Genomic DNA, 21,327 nt, shown 5'->3' on the forward strand with positions numbered 1-21,327 from the left:
TACTGGCAGGTTAACCTGTGACCTGTCACCCGATAAACTTGTTTGCTCTTAGGAGCAGATGTGTATCTCTTTTTGTTAAGTTTTTAAAAAATTTTTATTTTTTTTGTGTGTATTTGAAGGGTGCAAACAGCTATGGACAACTTGGTCTTGGTCATAAAGAGGATATGCTTGTACCTCAGTCACTGAAAGATGTTTCCTGCAAATGTCAAGACATTAAAAGCATTACTGGAGGAGGGGGACATTCTGCAGTTATCACTGGTAAAAACATTGCACTCGCAAGGAGTATATGACATCTAAACACTTTTTTTGGTTTGTTTGGTTTCCCTGATGACTTGGTGCTGCCACCTATCTGTGTCTTCTGTTTCTGAGCAAGTACCAGTTCTTAATTACAAAACAGGTTTCTCCCATGCCAATTAGCTCAATATATTGGGGAAATTCCCGTTTTGCTTACCTTGTCTGGTTACTTTATGGCTATGTGAGCACTGTTTCTTAACCTGTTTCACATAACAGCTTTTCATACAAAACAGCCAATTTTTCTGTATACAGGATGGGGGATGTGTGGGAGGGAGAAGTCAGGTGGGAGGTTATTCAATCTTGAGAAGTTTTAAGGTAAAGGAGCAGAAGATAACATCTAGTCTTTGAAAGGTTCTGCTGTATGGCCTAACTAAGTATGGGAAAGAAGGAATACAGACAGATGTGAATGGGATGAAAAACTTCATCATGGATCTTAGTGGGAGGTGTCTGTCTTACCATATGGGCTGTGTCCCTCAACAAACCCAACTCTCCATAGCTGTGCTTGTTCAGAGGTGTTTCTGCTGCATCAGAAATAACTGTTTCTCTCTCTTTTTTTTTTTTTTTTTTTTTTTTTTACCTAAAGTGACACAAAATTACCATTGTTATTTGTCACAGGATGTCATGGCATGTACGCATGTCTTTTTAGTCTGTGAAGTGGAATACGATTTTTCTTTTGTTTTGTTTTTTTCTTTCAGATGCAGGAGAACTCTTTGTATGTGGCCATAACAAAGATGGGCAGTTGGGATTGAATCACACAGAGGATGTACTGCATTTTACTTTGTGCACTGCCCTGTCTGGCTTTTGTGTAAAACAAGTTGCCTGTGGCTGGGATTTTACAATCATATTAGTAGGTAAATCTGTCTCTCTAAGAGCTGGAGAAATATGTTGATGTAGAGAACATGCTGAAAGTTCCATATTGCTATTGCTTGTGCGATGCACAGGCACTCACAGGTATTAAGCTACTTGGCTTGCAAACTAAATTACTCCATGTTCCTTGTATCCCACTGAACTTCAGACCTTTACTGAACATGATGTGTAAGACCAGAAGCCTATGGTGTCAGGGACTTTGGTACGGGACATGTTAGGTTCTTTTTTGAGCTACTTGGCTGTGATATTTTGCTTGTTAGAATGTTGCAGTGCTTTGCTCATGGATTTACTGATTGGGCTCTAATACTTCATTTTGCAGGATCTGGCCTAGTTCTGTCCTGTGGGTCTAATTCTTTTGGACAATTAGGAGTTCCTCAAATATCAGGTCCATGCTTGATTCCACAGAAGATTGAGGTAAAGATTTAAAAGGAACTGTGCTTCAGAGCTCTGTACTTTATATTGCTTCCAGCAATTTACAAAGGTTGTCTGACCTTGGTAGGCTGTAAACCAGAATCTTCAACTATTTTTTTTTTTTTTAATAGCATCTATCTGTTCCAGTAAACTTAATGAAGTAAAGGGCCAAAGATGGTCCTTGACCCAGAAATGAGAAGCTAAGGCTGCTTTTCTTGTTGTACAAAGAAGTTGCCCACTTCTAACAAAATGTCTCTTTCACTAGGGTTTATAACATTTCATAACGTATTTTGATAACATCTGTAGAATGAGTCTTATGCTCAGATGATGTAAAGTGATACTAAAGGTAGTGAAACGGTGCAAATTTACTGTAGCTGAAGTTTTGCCTCAAGTTTGTAAGATTAGACTAGATATGTTTTGCTACATGAAGGATATGTGCCTTCATTGTACGTTGTTGGAGGTTTTTGCTTAACAGCTCAAAGCAAAACAAAATGAGCCAACAATAATCCATCTCTGAAAAAACCAAACTGCATGTTGGAGTTCAACAAAGTTAGCTATGCCAATTCTTTTGATCTATTGCTCTTGTGCTTCTTGTGCACCAGTTCTGTTTTTTAAGTATGTGTTGGTTTTTTAATTGTATTTATAACTGTTAGAGTTTCTTCCCTCCCAAATGAGGATTGTAGTATTATTTCTTGGCTGTAAAAACAGTTAGATAAAAATAAGCTTTGTCACTCCAAAATAATAGAAGTGTGAGAAAGCATGTAACTGCAGGAACTAGACCTGAGAGAATAAACTTTAATTTTATCACTTCAGAGATTAAAATGGTTTTTACTTTTGCATGTAAAGCAACTGACAAGTACATTGACTCGCTTCTTAACTAACCTCCAGTATTTACCAACCAAATCAGCTCCAAGGAAGTAGGATGGGAAGTTAGGTAACAATTTCTCTATGGTCGGGTATCTTCAACTGTGAAGGCTGGACTCTGACAGCATAGCTCATGTTATTCCTGTAAGTCATGTGGAAATCTGTGGTGATATTTGTAGGTGAGGCACTGCTGAGCGTGAGGAGGGTGCTCAGAACGTAGCCTCACATTAATTGTTTTAAAACGTTTTTAGTAGTAGTACTTAAACTCAGTACTCAGTAGTACCAAGACTTCAGAAAAGCTTTCCTGTTGTTGGCTATAAGCCTAACAGTCTAAATAAATTTCTCACATGAATTCTAATTAATCCCTAGTTTATACTGTAGTTTCTTATTTGGAGAACACTATGAAACTCTTTTCCATCCACATGATCTCTCATGTCTAATGAAAGCAATAAATTCAGAGCAGAAAGGTTTCTCGGACAAGAAGTTTATCCTTGTGACTCATGCCAGAACTCCTTTCCTTTTTTTAATGTAGGAGAGGAAGGACAGCTGATCCCCTAGGTAACCCATAGTGAATAGGGTTAACTCACCTGATGTTTCTTATATTCTTATATGTTCCTTGACGTTTCTTGGGAGCATCATTCCAGTATGGTGCCTTGAAAATGGTAGTATTGACAGTGCTAATCTGAATCTGTGTCCTCCCTCACCATGTGGACCATTCATTTATTTGGAATATTTTCTCTTTTGGTTTGTGTCCTGTTAAATGCTTGGGCTTGATGCCATCTGTTTAAAATAGTGTTACATCTGTGAGAAGAATAATACATTTTCAGAGTAATCAGAAGTGGAGAAGTGCCAGAATTGAAGTACCTTGTGCAAGCTTAAGTCATTCATTTTATGCACGTGTGACATGGTATAGTTGTCTTTTGCACGATCATATTGGGCAACCTTCAGTGGTGTAGGTGGTACTATCAACTGTATTGTTTGTGCTCAGCGGACTTGGTAAGACTGAACAGCTTGATGGACCTTATTACTCCTTGTCACTGGTATTTGCAATGGAGTTTTTGGTGTAATTCTTGAGAAACACTGGGTTAACATTACAAAATAAACATACCTGTATTGCCAAGAAGGTTCCTTTTTTCAAATGAGGGTATTGACTGTGGCTTTTTATTTATGACACAAAGCTGTACATCCAGTTGCTTTGCTTGATTTTTTTTTTTTTAGCATGTTTCAACTAATTTTTGTTGGCCAAAATTTACTTCCTTTGTGATACAAAATGTTGATATGCATTGTGACATGCAGACTGGAATTGTGAGAACTATCTTCATACCATTCCACTTCTGTGTTTGTCATGTTTGACTTTTGGAGGCACTAAATGTAAAAAGCAACTAAAATATATTTTTCTTTTACTTGAGTAGTCTCTCAAAGAGAAGGTGGTGGATGTTGCTGCAGGACTGAGACATGCCCTTGCTGCTACAGGTAAATATGTCGTCATTCTTGCATCATTTCAGTAACAAATGAAATGGAGTTTTAATGACTTGGAGGGGGAAGATGATGGTATTTATTTTAGCTTCTATTTGTTTTTTTTACGACTGAGGAACAACAAACTACACATGCGCTTTTATTTTTGGTTTAATTTTACATGAACTTTAGTATGGATTCCAGGTAGTGGAGTCTAGCTGAAGATGCAAAGGAGGTGCTTGGAAGAAGAGTGGGATCTCTGGTGCCTGTATGAATACTGGGAATTAAGCTTTCCTGAGCTCTGTGCTCAGTCGACATCTCGATTCAGGGTTAGTTCAAGCCTCTGAATGGTCCTGAGAAGACAAGTGACTTTACTCCCTCAGTGTGCTGGACTGCACGAACAAATTAGCATGAAGAGAAGGAAAGGACAGAGAAAGTGCAATGAATTTATAGTAATAAATAAATAGTGTCTGTTCCTGAGGTGCTACAGCTATGGGACTTCTGTTACTGAGTCCTCAATAACATCCTGGTATAGGCCTTGGGAGCTGAGTTTTCTTACCTGTGTAAATGAGACTGCAACTGTTTGTTGCTTGATGACTTCACCAGGGTTATGCATATGTTTATGAAGTAAGTTGTTTTGCATAAAGGTCTTTTAAAGTATAATTTGAATCAGTGAAAATGAAGTGAATGTACCTTTAAAACTAATTAATGACTTAAGTGATTATTTTGGTGGTTGATGTGTTTTAATCTCTTCTATTTGTGTTTACTCTGGAAAGAGAGTGGTTTGGTGTTTCATTGGGGAACTGGCATGGCGTCTCGGGCAAAGCGTGCAAACCAAGGAAAAACCCTCCCCCTGTTCTTGACAGCAAAGGAGCCCTGTGAAGTAACAGGTAATCCAGGAATCCAATTCCTTTGTAAATGTTGACAGAGCAGAAATATAATTTGGAATGACATGTAGCATCCTTCTACTATAAAGCCACTTGGCTCTAAACATGTAGTGGAGTATCTGAAGGATAGAATGGGTGTACAAGGTCATAATCTATGGGGAAAATGATAGTGAGTCTTGCATGTCTATGGCCCAAAAGAAGAGGCTTTTGTTATAAAATTAATAATGATCCTGTTGCACTTGATACAGCTCTGGTTTATGTCTATGCATGAAATGGTATCTGCTATACAAATTTTATGACACTATCTTTTCTTTAGGCCTGGAAAACGTAAAAGTGAAGAAGGTTGCTGCAAGCTCCTATCATTCAGTGTCGCTCACAGGTAGGCCTTAGGTATAGAAGTGAAAGTTCTTTTCTTGACCTGTAAAGGTTTTTGTGCTTTGGAAATGTTTGTCAATTTTGGTTATACTGGTAAAATTTGATCTGGCCTTGCTAGTACCAGTTAATTGCTTTGTAGAAGTTTTGGATTCTGAGAACACTGTGTGGTTTTTTTTTTTTTTTTAAGAGCTGGATTCATGTGTTGACTTCTCTGATTTCTGTGTATTTTTTTTTTTTTCTTGGGTTCAGGTGTGACTTAGCCGTTATGAGTAAGTAAGGGTCTGGGGCTCTTTACCTAATGGTTAGAAACTCTGACAGAATTTGTGGAAGCACATGGTTGGGTAAGTCTGGAGCTGCAGCATGATGCTGTGTTGAGATCTGCATGGGCAACTGCTGGGACCAGTGTAACCCTTTGTCCATGGAGAAAGGGTATGCTAGGTGTTTGTCCCAAGAAAGACTGCTGTGGCTATCCTGCTTCTGCTATGTGAGCTCATGCCTCTGCATGGGGCTCTGCTGTGCAGGGACGTGAGATGGTCTGGAGCTATCTTAGGTGTGGCTCTAATATAACAGTGTGCAGAACTGTGTGAGGTAATGTAGGAGCACAAAGCTTATTTAAAGTAGTAGGAAGTTGCTTTAATCACTTAGGCACTTCCATATCATCTGGCATTTGTTCTTTGATCTTTAGGCAGTGGTCCCATGCTGGGCTATTAAGTATTCAGTGATAAAAGTCTAATAAAGATTTTTTTTTTTTTTTTTTTTTTCTTTTTGGTAGTCTGAGAGGGGGGGAAACAGAATAGCTTTTCATGCTGTTATCTTACAGTTTTGAAGTGTGGAAAATATATTGAACCTTATGAAGACAAGTCTTTGCCAAACTTTATAGGAACAAGTTCTTAGCAAATCTGCAGCCATCTGGTACCTCTGTCATCATTAAATCGAGCACTGGAGCATTTGCTTGTGCAAATCTACAGACATTTAGTTGTATGGGGAGGTGTTACAAGATGTAAATTATATTGAATTCTGAGATGCAAAGTATATGTGTGATTAGTGAAGAATAACTATAAGGACAAACAGAATCTACTTTAGCTAATTAACATTCTGTATTTGGAGAGTAAACAGATTATTCTTTCATGATTTTGTTTTTTATTTGAGAGCAGTCTATTTGGCAGTAGGGGAACCAAGATTAACAGAGGAAGTACCAAAGATTTTAGTAATGTGATGCTATTGCTGCCCTTCATCCTGCAAGATACTTGTTATCTGTAAAACACAAAGTATTTTAAGTAATACTTGATATAGTAAAGATACTACTGCGGGGTGTAGTATTTAAATGGCAATTTATTTTTTTTTTTTTAGGAATCTCTCACATTGTGATGCAATTTTATTTGGTTCTGTTTCATAAGCTACCTGCTGGTAGGATACCAAACACAGGCAACTCAGGAGGACTACAAAGATGTCGTGAGGTTATGCAGGGAGAAAATCAGAAGGACCAAAGCCCAATTAGGACTTAATCTGGCTATTGCTGTAAAAGACAATTAAAAATGTTTCTATAAATACATTAGCAACAAAAGGAGGGCTAAGGAGAATCTCCATCCCTTATTAGATGTGAGGGAGAAACACAGTGACAAAGGCTGAGGTACTTAATGCCTTCTTTGCCTCAGTCTTTAATAGAAAGACCAATTGTTCTCTGAGTACCCAGCCCCCTGAGCTGGAAGACAGGGAGCAGAATGAAGACCCCATAATCCAAGGGGAAATGGTTAGCAACCTGCTACACCACTTAGACACACACAAGTCTATGGTGCCGGATGGGATCCACCCAAGGGAGCTGGCAGAAGTGCTCACCAAGACACTTTCCATAATTTGTCAGCAATCCTGGCTAACTGGGTAGGTCCCTATTGACTACAAGTTAGCAAATATGATGACTATCTACAAGAAGAGCCAGAAGGAGGAGCTGAGTAACTGCAGGCCTGTCAGTCTGACCTCGGTGCTGGGGAAGGTTATGGAGCAGATCATCTTGACTGACATCACGTGGCACGTATGGGACAAGCAGGGGATCAGGCCCAGTCAGCATGGGTTTATGAAAGGCAGGTCATGCTTGACCAACCTGATCTCCTTCTATGACAAGGTGACCCACTTAGTGGACAAGGGAGAGGCTGTGGATGTTGTCTACCTAGCCTTTAGTAAAGCTTTATTCCATACTTTATGGTATGGAATATTTGACACTGTTTCCCACAGCATTCTCCTGGAGAAAGTGGCTGCTTACGGCTTGGATGGGTATACTCTTTGCTGCGTAAAAATCTGGCTGTATGGCCGGGCCCAAAGAGTTTTGGTGAATTGAGTCAAATCTAGTTGGCAGACGATCACAAGTGGTTTTTCCCAGGGCTCAGTTTTGGGGCCAGTTCTGCTTAATATCTTTATCAATGACCTGGACGAGGGGATAGAGTGCGCCCTCAGTAAGTTTGCAAACAAAACCAAGTTGGGCGGGAGTGTTGATCTGCTGGGGAATAGGAAGGCTCTGCAGAGGCATGTGGACAGGCTGGATCAATGGGTTGAGGCCAGCTGCATGAGGTTCAACAAGGCTAAGTGCCAGGTTCTGCACTTGGGTCACAACCACCCCATGCAGTACCACAGGCTTGGGGAAGAGTGGTTGTAAAGCTGCCCGGTAGAAAATGACCTGGGAGTGTTTGCTGATAGCCGGCTGAGTATGAGCCAGCAGTGTGCCCAGGTGGCCAAGAAGGTGAATGGCATCCTGGCTTGTATCAGAAATAGTGTGGCCAGCAGGACTAGCGAAGTGATTGTGCCCCTGTACTCGGTGCCGGTGAGGCCAAACCTGGAATACTGTGTTCAGTTTTGTGCCCCTCACTACAAGAAAGACATTGAGGTACTGGAGTGTGTCCGAAGAAGGGCAGTGAAGCTGGTGAAGGGTCTAGAGCACAAGTCTTGAGAGGAACAGCTGAGGGAACTGGGGTGGTTTAGTCTGGAGAAAAGGAGGCTGAGGGGTGACCTTATCACTCTCTACAACTACCTGAAAGGTTGTGGTGAGGTGGGTGTCAGTCTCTTCTCCCACGTAACAAGTGATAGAACAAGAGGGAACTGCTTCAAGTTGCACCAGGGGCGCTTTAGATTGGATATAGGAAAAATTTCTTCTGCAAAAGGGTTATCAGGCACTGGAACCGGCTGCCCAGGGAAGTGATTGAGTCATCAACCCTGGAGGTATTTAAAAGACTGTAGATGTGGTGCTTAGGGACATGGTTTAGGGTGGACTTGACAGTGTTAGGTTAATGGTTGGACTTGATGATCTTAAAGGTCTTTTCCAACCTTAATGATTCTATGATTCTGTAATGCGTAACTTCGACAAGTACTGGCTTCCCCCCTGCCCTTCTCTCGTTTTTCACCGTCAGTCCTATAGTGGCATTTTCCTGGCTTATTCTTTCTGTTACTCTTACCAAACTGAGGTCAATAAATATGTTGTAGCCTAAGTCCTACTTTACGTTTCTTTTTTCCCTCTCTGAAAGATTTACTTCTGTTGTGCTGCTTGTAAAGAGTTCAGTGCTGACCTGAGACTTCCAGAAGCCTTGAGTCTTGCGGATATATGATCTCAACGATTCCATGTTGCAAATGATATGGCTTCCAGTCTTTCTGGGCCCATGTTCATGTATTTCATGTGTGCAAGCTTTATTTCTTATGATTGCAACTTTTACAGGGTGGCAAAGGACTTCAGGAGGCCTGATGCAGCTCATGTTCTGTTAAGTGTTTCTTGTGAATTCTATTTTTTTAACATGGAAGCCTAGAACCTGGGTGGAATGATTTGGTGCTGAAAAGATTGAACTAATGACATATAATATCTGCAGAAGGACTCATCTGAACAGTCATCTTGTTACTGTCAATTGGTCGTTATGCTTTAAGCAACTCCAGCATGCACCAGTGAAACATATGAAGCAATGTGGATGTTTCTGTAAATATAATTATCCCTGTGGGTGGAATCCTGGAGTGTGCACTTGCACAAATGCTTATTCTAGAAAAGGAGTGGGAGAAGACAAGTAATTACTTACAGAAGTCTCTCACTAGTTGTCTAGCATTGTTTTGAGGCATGATAATATTTTAATTTTGCCTTGTGATGGGTGGTACCTGTTTTAGTTGTGTGTTTAATTCCTTTAGGAAGTGACTGTTCGAGGTGAAGCCAAGAGCATTAGATTGTCCCTGCTTTGGGAGATTTACTTAATTTGCTCAAGCTGAAGAAGGCAGGAGAGTTATGAGCAGAGCTAGGAGTCTGTAATGCAGAGCAGGAGCAGCCAGCCAGGCTTTGAAGAGTCCCAGGTACTGGAGGGGCGTTAAATTATTTCCTGCAATTCAGAAAATGGTTTACTGGACTGAATCAAAACTTTGGGGTGGAGGTGAAAGCTAGCCTGCAAGAAGAGAGTAGAATGATGAGGCCTGCTCAGTGAGTGTCCCCAAGCTGCCTTTTTTTTTTTTCTCAGAAGTTGACTGCTGTGGTTAGTTTTCTAATAAAAATTAGCCTTTGCTATAAACATCCTTCAGTCACCTTTGAGAGGCTCACAGTAGAAAGGAGGTCTAGGCAGTTTAATCTGAAAGCTCTGGTTGTTTCAGGGTGTCAGTGTAGCACTCAGAAAACAGGCTGTGTTGTTAAGGCCCTTGCAAATATTTCTGTATATCCTACTTAGTGTTGCATGCATGGGGTAAAGAATGGTAGGAAAAAGCATACAGTGAAAACATGAATTGAATGAAACATTGCTCTTTCCTCAGCATCACTAAGTTGAGACAGAGCCTGTTTCTGGTGATGTTCTATGTATATCACTTTCAAGAAATTTTACTTCTCTGTCAATTGTAGATGAAGGACACTTGTACGTCTGGGGTAGCAACAAACACGGGCAGCTAGTGAGCAAAGAGATCTTTCTTGCTGAACCCAAGAAGATTGAGACTCAGTTTTTCTCACATGAAAAGATTGGAGCAGTTTGGAGTGGCTGGACCCACTTGGTGGCACAAACAGGTAGGATATCTGAAAAGCAGTAGCATATGGTACCAAAGCAGTAAATTGTCTGTATTTCTGGTCTTTTGCCCTGGTACTGCAGAGTTTTTGCAGTTTCACCTGAGCAGTCGTTGTCTCTTGAAAATGATGCATACAGATATCCTTTGGCTTCTGTCCCTGAAGTATTACTGTACTTATAGATCGGAGGGCCTAGCATCTTCATAAATGCAGTAGCACCTGCATGTACACACTTGAGGGATGCAGCCTCTCTGCATCATCAGGTTACTGGTACACCAGAATATATATGAGCTAAAGATCATTCTGCTGGGTGAATTATGACATCTTCTTTGGAGAGAAAAGAATTTGCTGGAAAACTTGCTTCAGAAAATAGAGATGTAGGAAAATATGGCTGCAGCTTCCCAGATATGCAACTATATTTGGCAGGAAGTTGTGGGTAAAACTCTCATTCAGGGCATAGGAATTAGGGAGGGGGGGAAGATAGTCCTTAGCAAGTGTCTGTCCGAAAGGTTTGGGGGCATAGATAAGTACCATTCCCAGGTTACCTGAGTGTTAGCTGAGGAACTTTAGAACAGGCATAGCCAAGAGCCCTCTGCTTCTGCCATCCCATTTGAGAAGATGTGGTCCCATTGCAGTAAGTGAAATAAATTGCATGGTTTTGCACAACTGTACTAACATTTCTGTACTTCAAAAGTGAGCTTAGCTTTTTGTTCTGCTCTTTGAAGTGTTTTAAGGACAAATAAAATTATGTGTTCAGAAGCAAGTTGATAAACTGAAATAAGCTGGATTGTTTGTGTGTATGTTTGTGGTGAAACCCAGAAAATATTTAGAAAAGATAGGTAAAAAGAGGTATCATTAGACTTGAAGAGCATCCTCTGCAGATGAAATGAAAGAAGATTTAACGTTGAAGCTGTACCTTCCTGGGAATCTTTCCAGTGACATGCAGAGGGCTGTAGTGTTAAATTCTTTTCTAGGAAGAGATAAGAGGAATGTTGTGTAGTAAAGACATTCATGGGTAAAAGGATGATTGATGTGATGAAGGTCTTGATGCAGTTGTATTGTTGCTCTCTTGTGAAATGCAAAGGCAGGAGAGAAAGGTAGATGAGATGGAAAGGTAAGACAAACATCTGAAACTATTTTGTGGTTTTCACATGTGAACAGTCTGTGCTATTTGCTTCTCCTGTTGCACACTGTGTGGTGTGATAGTCAAGATGAACGAGAGGATGAAAGTCTTCCATAGAACAAACAGAACAGCCAGAGTTATATGAGCAGGGATAGCATATGGTTTTGCCTTGTATAAACTGCCAGGCTGAGGAAATGAAGAGCAGATGAAAGCATTTTTCCTGGCTGAAACCAGGACAGAGAGTCATGTTGGAGATTAAAGAGTCTATTGGTCTGTCAGGATACAACCTGTTTGTTAGGAAAACTGCAGAAGGGGCCACAGATCTGTTGTTATTTACTGGTTCTGTAATTATGGATATTCAAGGAGTTCAAGGAGTCCTCAGCCTTCAGCATGGGTAGTTTTATTTAAATGGAGTTCTTACATGCCCAAAGATCAGCACATGCTTAAGTGTTCTATTAAACTGGTGCTGTAAGTCCTGAAATGGTCATGCAATAATGTCCCTTGGTCTGTGAGAAAAGTGTCTGTTTTAATTACTGTATACTGTGAACTCTTGCTGCTAGAATTTGGAGGGATGTGATGCATGACTAGAAAAACAAATTGGTCAACTGTTCTGTTTCATAGCATTAATTGTTTGACATCAAAGTACAGGAGAGAGATGTCATGTAAAAAACCTGCATTACTCTAGCCACTCTTTTAGCTATTTCAAAGAAATGTTTGAACTATGATTTTTTTAGAGGATGCTATATTGAAAATTTCAGAGCTGTAATCAATGCTATGTGCTGCTTGGAAACATTTCAGGTGGAGTAAAGGAATTGATCTCAGAATTTTTAATTCTTGAATAAAGTGCTTAATGTCATACTCACTGGAACAGAAATGGTAGAAAGAAGACATTAGTCAGGATAACCTAATTTTTGAAAAGAGGGTCTTGTCAACATGGTTTGCCTTGCTTCCCTGTTTCTTAATAATGCATACTCACTAAGTAAAACTTCCCCAAAGTTTTAGTAACTTTAATGTTTTATTTATCCATGGCTATTACAGAAAAGAAGTAAATATTTTAGTAGGTGATATTAAGAAGAAAAAAAAAAGTGTGAAGTGACTAGCAGGGATATTCTTTTTGCATGACTGTTTGAAAGAAATTTAAATAAAAATAGGCTGACTTTTTACATCTGCATTAGAAAACTGGCCAAGCGATGCAGTGGCATAAGTTATCACTGAAACTGAATTTTATGTATTTTAAATCTCTTCAAAAGTCAATGGACCTGAACAGAATAAGATTTTTGAATGGCCTTTGGCAACCTCTAGATACCAATCAGAGTCTCATGGGATTTTCAAGGCTTGCTTAATTATTAGATGTAGTGTGAACTAAGCACTTAACTGTTTCTGAGAAGTCACTCGCTGCCTGTGATTAAACTTACAGCTAAGTAACTGAAAAATGTAGCCCACTTGAAAACTTTTCCCTGCATGCAGTTCTTCCTCCGTTATTTTTACCTCCTGCTAGCAAAGGAGGAAATGCTTTTTCAGTTTCCTGGTGCTGGTATCACATAAACCAGTGGTCTCCAAACTTTATTGATTGTGCAACCCTATCGGTAACACTTTTTTGTGCACGCACCCCAATATATGTATATTTCCCGTTTAAATTATGGACAGGTACTACTGTAATATATCATGCAAACTATGAAACATGCACAACAGAAATGTTAAAAAGGATGAGATAAACACTACTTAAAATACAATTTAATTGACTGAATTAAAACCATTGATAATTTATTAATATAGTAAAAATTAATTTCTTTATTATTTTCTTCCTGCCCTCCAGTGGATTGGCTTGCACACCTCTCCCTGGGCTGCATGCACTCCACTTTGGAGACCACTGATAGAAACAATTCCCGCCCGCTTTACTCTGCAGAGTTCCACAGTTAGTGGAAAGGAAGGAAAATAGAGTGATTTTTGGACGTGGGAAAATGGAAGCCAGCATGGCTTCAGCAAGGGCAAGTCCTGCCTGACCAACCTAGTGGCCTTCTGTGATGGGGTGACCACATCAGTGGACAAGGGAAGAGCTACCGATGTCATCTATCTGGACTTCTGTAAGGCCTTTGACACGGTCCCCTACAACATCCTTCTCTCTAAATTGGAGAGATATGGATTTGATGGGTGGACTGTTTGATGGATGAGGAACTAGTTGCATGACTGCATCCAGAGGGTAGTAGTCAACATCCAGCTGGAGATCAGTGACGAGTGGTGTCCCTCAGGTGTCTGTATTGGGACCAGTACTTTTTAATATCTTCATCAGTGACATAGACAGTGGGATCGAGTGCACCCTCAGCAAGTTTGCAGACAACACCAAGCTGAGTGGTGCGGTTGACACGCCTGAGGGATGAGATGCCATCCAGAGGGACCTGGACAAGCTTGAGGAATGAGCCCATGCGAATCTCATGAAGTTCAGCAAGGCCAAGTGCAGGGTCCTGCACCTGAGTCAGGGCAACTCCCAGTATCAGTACAGGCTGGTCGATAAAGGGATCAAGAGCAGCCCTGTCAAGAAGGACTTGGGGGCACTGGTGGATGAAAAGCTGGACATGAGCTAGCAATGTGCTCTTGCAGCCCAGAAGGCCAACCATATGCTGGGCTGCATCAAAAGAAGCGTGGCCAGCAGGTCGAGGGAGGTGATTCTCCCCTTCTCCTCCACTCTGGTGAGACCCCACCTCGAGTACTGCATCCAAACCTGGAGCCCTCAGCACAGGAAAAACATGGACCTGCTGGAGCAGGTCCAGAGGACGGCCACAAAAATGATCAGAGGGATGCAACCTCTCTCCTGTGAAGACAGGCTGAGAGAGTTGGGGTTGTTCAGCCTGGAGAAGAGAAGGCTCCAGGGAGACCTTATAGTAGCTTTACAGTACCTAAAGGGGGTTTATAAAGAAAGATGGGGATAGACTTTTTAGCAGGGCCTATTGCAATAGGACAAGGGGATGGTTTTAAACTAAGAGGGCAGATTCAGACTAGATAGAAGGAAGAAATTTTTGTCAATGAGGGTGGTGAAACACTGGCACAGGTTGCCCAGAGAGGTGGTAGATGCCCCATCCCTGGAAACGCACAAGGTCAGGTTGGATGGGGCTCTGAGCAACCTGATCTAGTTGAAGATGACCATGCTTATTGCAGGGGGGTTGGACTAGATGACCTTTAAAGGTCCCTTCCAGCCCAAACTATTCTATGATATTTTAGTATGATGCGTCTCTTTGCTCATTGTGGAAGGTAGGAGCATTGTTGTGGTTTAACCCCAGCTGGTAACAAAGCCCACACACAGCTGCTTGCACACCACCCCCCAGTGGGATGAGGGAGAGAATCAGAAGAGTAAAGGTGAGAAAACTCATGGGTTTGAGATAAAGACAGTTTAATAGGTAGAGCAAAAGCTATGCGTGCAAGCAAAGCAAACCAAGGAATCCATCCACCACTCCCCATGGGCAGGCAGGTGTTCAGCCATCTCCAGGAAAGCAGGGCTCCATCACGTGTATTGGTTACTTGGGAAGACAGACACCATCGCTCCAAATGTTCCTCCCTTCCTCCTTCTTCCCCCAGCTTTTTATGCTGAGCATGACATCATATGGTATGGAATATTCCTTTGGCCAGCCTGGGTCAGCTGTCCCAGCTGTGTCCCCTCCCAGCTCCCTGTGTAACCCCAGCCTGCTTGCTGGCAGGCCAGCATGAAAAGCGGGACAGTCCTTGACTGCTTAGTGACAACTGAAAGCATCAGCACGTTATCAACATTATTTTCATCCCAAATCCAAAACATAGCCCCATACTAGCTTCTATGAAGAAAATTAACTCTATCCCAGCTGAAACCAGGACAAACATACTTTGGAAAGACATTGCAGTGTATAGGGATTTTGCTGCATGAAAGAATGGATAAGTTTTTTCTAATTGATAGTCTCACCATGATGCGAAATTTAATAACTTAACATTTATGTTACTGTCTCTGAAGTCTAGTGTTGTGTTTTCCACAGAAGGTAGTATTTTAAGAGGCTATTACAAATACTTAGAGTTCTGTTTTGATTTTTTTTTTTTCCTTCCCCCCCCCGAACATGAATCCTGGTCAGGGTAGTAATAAAAAAGCATTCAGAATTGCAGCTGTCTTGACAGTAAATTAAAGCTTCTCATTGGAAAGACACAGGAAGAAACGGGGTGGATAAAAGCTGGACATTCTGTTCATTCATAAATTCACAAATTCTGCCATTTCAAAATGACATTCTGATCTTTATCTGCCGGTTGAGCAGTGCTTGACTGCAGAACTAATGGAACACTGGAAAGTAAATGACAGTGATGTTGCTTAAAACAACCATCTGGAGGAATAGTGGGCAGTTTCATGGATGCAGTGGTTTGACACTTTTAAAGTGAGTCCAAGCAAGTTACCAGCTTTGTTATCAGAAAAGAAGGAACACAGCATAAATATTTCTTTTCTTCTGTATTAAGCTTTCCCTCTTATGTAAACTAGCCTGTTTTAAAAGACTTGCTTTGCTTTTCCTTCATGCTATTGGCAAATCTTGCACTGTAACCTAAAGCGAAACACACAACTTTTGTTTTTCAGTTCTTCCCCACTCTGTCCTTAAAAGTGATTTTAATTACTCCTGAGATCACTTTAATACCTTCTTTTCATGTTACATTCTACCTGCATCTCTTTTCTTATGTTATATTCTGCCACATTCAGCAACTTGTGTTGAAAGTCCCGTTTCCTGTCATTTTTCTTTAGAGTTTGGTCAACTCTCCTTTTATTTGCTGCTGTTTCTATAATAAAGCAGTTCAGATTCAAGATGTTAATTCCAGAGAAATTAATTGCTTGACTTAAGAATGTGAAGGAATGTTTTCATAGGGTGTTGTGTCTTTCATCCTCACCCTTAACTGATACTCATCAGCTCAAATTCTTTACTCTTTTTAATCATAGAGGTGTCTTTTGGACTATTTCTGTTGTACACAATCTTACTGCAAAATAACTCAAAAAATCCTTCAAGACAGAAAACTGCTTCTTTTTCTGCCTTGATTACTGATTCCTACAGAAGAGAGACAAACAAGTAGGCTTTTTGGCACCACTAGTACTTCAAAATAAGTTATATTGTTCTGCTATTAGTGAGGTCCTAGTTGATGATGGCTGGTCCAAAAATACTAAGGTTGAGAGACCCTGGTTACTTTTTGATCAGGTCTCTGATAAGATATTGTGCTGGTTTTGTCTGGGATGGAGTTAATTTTCTTCATAATAGCTAGTATGGGGCTGTGTTTTGGATTTGTGCTGGAAACAGTGTTGATGATACAGGGACCTTTTGGTTGTTGTTGAACAGTGCTTACACAGAGTGAAGGCCTTTTCTGCTCCTCACCCCACCAGTGAGTAGGCCACAGGTACACAAGAAGTTGAGAGGGGACGCAGCCAGGACAGCTTACCTCAGCTGAGCAAAGGGCTATTCCATACCATGATGTCATGCCCAGCATATAAAGATGGGGGAAGAAGAGGAAGGTGGGCGACAATAGGAGTGATGGTGTTTGTCTTCCCAAGTAACTGTTGTGTGTGCTGAAGCCCTGACTTCCTGGAGGTGGCTGAATACCTGCATGCTGATGGGAAGTGGTGAATAAATTTCTTGCTTTGCTTTGCGTGCATGCGTGGCTTTTGGTTTATTTATTAAACTGTCTTTATCTCAACCCATGAGTTTTCTGACTTTCACCCTTCTGACTCTCTCCCCCATCCCACTGTGGGGGAGTGAGTGAGTGGCTGTGTGGGGCTTAGTTGCTGTCTGGGGTTAAACCACAACAGATATGAACTTGTTAGTGTGTCTTTGGTTTAGTTATTTTCTACATGAATGCTTGTGTGTCAAGTGACTTTCAGGCGTGCTTTTCAATTATGAGAGGGCAGTACTGTTATTGTTCTATGTGAAGGACAGACCAGATGCATTCTTCTGGCCTCAGACTCCAAGTGCAAGTATTATTCTCTTCAGGCAGCCATCTGTAAAGTGGCTTGCTTCCTTTCCAGCACTCTGCTTAATGGCACAAGGAACACCACTGCAGTATAGGTGATATTATTTTTGAATAATACTAGGCAGCTGTCTTGAATCGTTTTGCCTAACAATGTCAACTTTAATTTGTGGTCCTTCTCAAGTTGATACAAACCCTTTGAGGGTAACTGCTGAAAGAGAGGTTATTGCTTAGATAATTTAAAAGAGAGCTAAGTTGTGGCCTATAACGCTGAAGATGCAAATTAGGCTACTTTGGAAAAGGGTAGAACTGATCTGACTTGAAGGCAAACCTAAATATAACAAGCGAAGTCTTTAAAAGACTTAGAGGTGAATCATCAACTTCAATTCAAAACAAGTTTTTTTGTTTTGTGTGTGTTTGTTTTTTTTTTAACTGGGATGCCAAATAAATAAGCTTGCTTAATCTGGCCTGTTTTATTATCTGAGTATTCTCCTGAATGCATTCACTAATCTTTTTCATGTACTGTCACATGAAATAATGCCTTGTTTGAGCTCAGATAAAGAATTCCAAGTTCTTTCACCCAGGAGTTACCTTAAAAATGCAGTTAAAATGGTATTTCTGCTGCCTATGCAAACCTGGCTACAGCTACGAAGTCTTGGAAGAAAAATATGCCTTGGCATAGTCTGAATAATATTCTGAATCCTCATTCCAAATGTGCATCTGAATTTGTGTGTCTTTGGACATCCCTTGACGTCATGTCATTTAGGCCAAATAAAACCCACTCTGGTCTGACATGTTAGTGACCTACGTGGTAAAATAGAACCCATCTCCTGTTTTTCTGAAGCAAATGAAAACGTGTCCATCCAAACACTGAGAGCAGACCGAGGGAATATTTCTAATTAGCTGACCTGAACTAAGAGAGGCTTACTGCTGCAGTTGCACTTGTACGTGCTTCCTCTGGCGCCAGTCGCTAGGTAAAAGTACCAGGCTTTGCCGGGAAGCGGTGCAGTAGACGTGGTGTAACTGCAGCGAGGTGAAGTGGAAGGACGTTGCTCGGTGGCCCCCGAGCAGTGCAGTTTCAGCCCACTAGAGGTCCTTTCCAGTTCTCTTTTGAATCAAGACTCGGCAGCCTTCCTCGTACTGGAAAGCATGCTTTCTTTGCCTTGAATTTTTCAGCAGCTCCCTAGGTCAGCAAATACAGATTTATTTATTTATTAAATGCTTGTCTGTGATACCAATAAGGCATCTGTTTTATGGGGACTCTCCTTTCCTCTTTGTAGCCACTATAGGTGATAGTCAAACAGTTTGAAACTGGAGCCCCTGACATTCTTTTTAATGTGAGGTGGGTGTATTTCATTTGGTAGGATGCTGAGTTTTGGGAAAACAGGTAAAATACTAGGAATTAGCTAAGTAAAAACCTGCAAATTGATAGGAACCCCTGAACCCCTTTGAAGCAGAACCTGCAAAGGGAGTGTTTAAGAAAGAAAAGCGTTTGTCCATCTGCCTTGGGCTAAGGAAACTAACTAAAATCTGGTAAATGCACTTACTTTTCTGTGGTCTTGATTCTATGGCTTTATAGTGCATGGATGTTCTTGACTCCTACTGACAATGCTGTAGCTTGACATTATAAAGCAATGGGAGCTTATGCTTCAGAGCCTTCCTGTTACATTCCTTGCTGTTGTGATAAATACTGTCATTCTTGTGCACTATGAGAGAAAACAACAAGGAATGTCAGTTGAAGATGCATAGATTTTAAAGCAGAAATAGCTGCCACAGGGGAGATCATGAGAGTTATTCCAACGTATGCTGTTGAATTCCACCTGTAAGCCCTAGTGTTAAGCTCAGCAATTTTTCCTTGACAGAAGTGTAACCTCTAGAAGATATTTACCTGATGGTATTTTCTTTTTTTTTTAAAGATGCTAGGTTGCAGGTCCAGCCACTGGAACTGCTGTAGTCGCCTGGTTTGCACTTGCACTGGGATGGCTGGGCCAGTGTTCTTTTGACATGGGTCCAAGTAAATCTGGCAGCTCTGCTAGGATACTTTGAGAGAGTGGAAGATTTGCTTCTGTTGTTGATAGTTTGTTCCAATGCTGAGACTCCAGCTTAAGACAAAAAAGAAAAATGGCAAAGTGGACAAGTGAGGCAAAGTGAAGGCTGACTTGAAATAATGAATGAAATCTAACAGGAAAATGTTGCCAGCATTAAGCCCTTGTGGCACTTTATATATTTGTTCTAAGGCTTTTTAGGAGCACTTACAGGACCTGAGTGGGAAGGTCTACTAAGTACCAAAATCACTCAAGTTAGAATGAGCAGAATATAACTTTGTCCCCTGAAAACTGTGAAGCTTGAGGGAGAGTAAGTAGATTATGAAATAAGGTTTTAGTGCATGTATTGTGTATGTTTTCAGTTGTCATCACTTTCTGAATTTACAGAATCACAGAATCACTAGGTTGGAAAGGACCTTTAAGATCATCAAGTCCAACCATTAATCCAGAACCACCATGTCCCCTAAACCATGTCCTGAAGCGCCACATCCACACGTTTTTTGAACACTTCCAGGGATGGCGATTCCACCACCTCCCTGGGCAGCCTGTTCCAATGCCTGACCACCCTTTCAGTGAAGAAATTTTTCCTAATATCCAATCTAAACCTCCCCTGGCGCAACTTGAGGCCATTTCCTCTTGTCCTATCACTAGTTACTTGGGAGAAGAGACCAACACCCTCATCGCCACAACCCCCTTTCAGGTAGTTGTAGAGAGCGATAAGGTCTCCCCTCAGCCTCCTCTTCTCCAGACTAAACAAACCCCTGTTCTCTCAGCCGCTCCTCATAAGACTTGTGCTCCAGACCCCTCACCAGCTTCGTTGCCCTTCTCTGGACACGCTCCAGCACCTCAACATCCTTCTTGTAGCGAGGGGCCCAAAACTGAACACAGTATTCAAGGTGCGGCCTCACCAGTGCCGAGTACAGGGGCACAATCACTTCCCTACTCCTGCTGGCCACACTATTCCTGATACAGGCCAGGACGCTGTTGGCCTTCTTGGCCACCTGGGCACACTGCCGGCTCATATTCAGCCGGCTGTCAACCAGCACCCCCAGGTCCCTTTCCACCGGGCTGCTCTCCAGCCACTCCTCCCCAAGCCTGTAGCATTGCATGGGGTTGTTGTGGCCAAAGTGCAGGACCCGGCACTTGGCCTTATTAAACCTCATACAGTTGACCTCTGCCCATCGATCCAGCCTGTCCAGATCCCTCTGCAGAGCCCTCCTACCCTCCAGCAGATCAACACACTAGTGATATGGTTGGTTTACAACATATACATCTCTCAATCTGACTAATAGTGGGCCATTTGGTTACATTAAAAGTTACATTAAAAAAAAGACTTTAGATGCATGTGGTTTTAGCTGGCAAATTCTAAAACTTCAGAGCCAATCTTAAATGTTTTGCATTTGATTACAAATTATAAAGGATAGAGCATGGAAAGGGGAGAGAAAGAAATGCACAAGCTTGGGGATCGAAATTCAGAAATTAAAGCTTTGCAGAAATTAATATAGGATCTATGGGAAATTTAGTGTGCGATAACAGGATTGAAGATTCTAGATGCATATGGAAATTGCCTTATTTTATGTGTTGTCTTCAAACCTGGTTCCTTGTTCTATCACACACCCATCTCATTGCTGTTTCAACTTTCATGATAATTATTTTAAAGCAAAGTTTGTACAAGCCACTGAAGTATGGATTCATGGGAAGGCTTTAGTATGCGACTCAGGAAGTCTGTTCCTGGCTGGCAGCCTGCTGGGGAACCAGGAATGCACTAGCTCTTCCAGGATTTGGGGTGAAATTTGTGGCAAGTTTGCACTCCATGGATACTCTGAAAATTGAAAGGTATCTGGGAGAGCAAATATGTAAAGTAAAAATGAGCATTCACTTGACGTTTTATGGATACATCTAAGATTTTACAGGTGTGGAATCAGTGTTTAAGTCAGCTTGACATGTTTAACATAGCTTAATCTTATGTGTGTTGAGTTCACATTCTGAATTGGATTTATTTTATGTTTTTTCCGTGGAGACACATAGGTAAGTAAGAACTTAAGCTCTGCAAAATATGTG

The 21,327-nt window shown here is 41.2% G+C and overlaps 1 protein-coding gene across 1 annotated transcript in view; it reads left to right on the forward strand.

Annotated features, from left to right (window-relative positions):
- Window positions 1-21,327, forward strand: part of SERGEF (secretion regulating guanine nucleotide exchange factor) — a gene marked incomplete at its 3' end in the record, with an annotated part of 162,482 nt that overhangs the window by 2,797 nt on the left and 138,358 nt on the right. Inside the window, exons 2-8 of the mRNA XM_082000009.1 lie at window positions 120-258; window positions 990-1,145; window positions 1,481-1,575; window positions 3,849-3,909; window positions 4,668-4,781; window positions 5,095-5,157; window positions 9,997-10,155. Coding sequence (XP_081856135.1) covers window positions 120-258; window positions 990-1,145; window positions 1,481-1,575; window positions 3,849-3,909; window positions 4,668-4,781; window positions 5,095-5,157; window positions 9,997-10,155 — 787 coding nt within the window. The remainder of the gene's footprint in view (window positions 1-119; window positions 259-989; window positions 1,146-1,480; window positions 1,576-3,848; window positions 3,910-4,667; window positions 4,782-5,094; window positions 5,158-9,996; window positions 10,156-21,327) is intronic.

The sequence above is a fragment of the Phaethon aethereus genome, assembly GCF_964289735.1.
Source record: "Phaethon aethereus genome assembly, chromosome: 5".
NCBI classification, from domain to species: Eukaryota; Metazoa; Chordata; class Aves; order Phaethontiformes; family Phaethontidae; genus Phaethon; species Phaethon aethereus.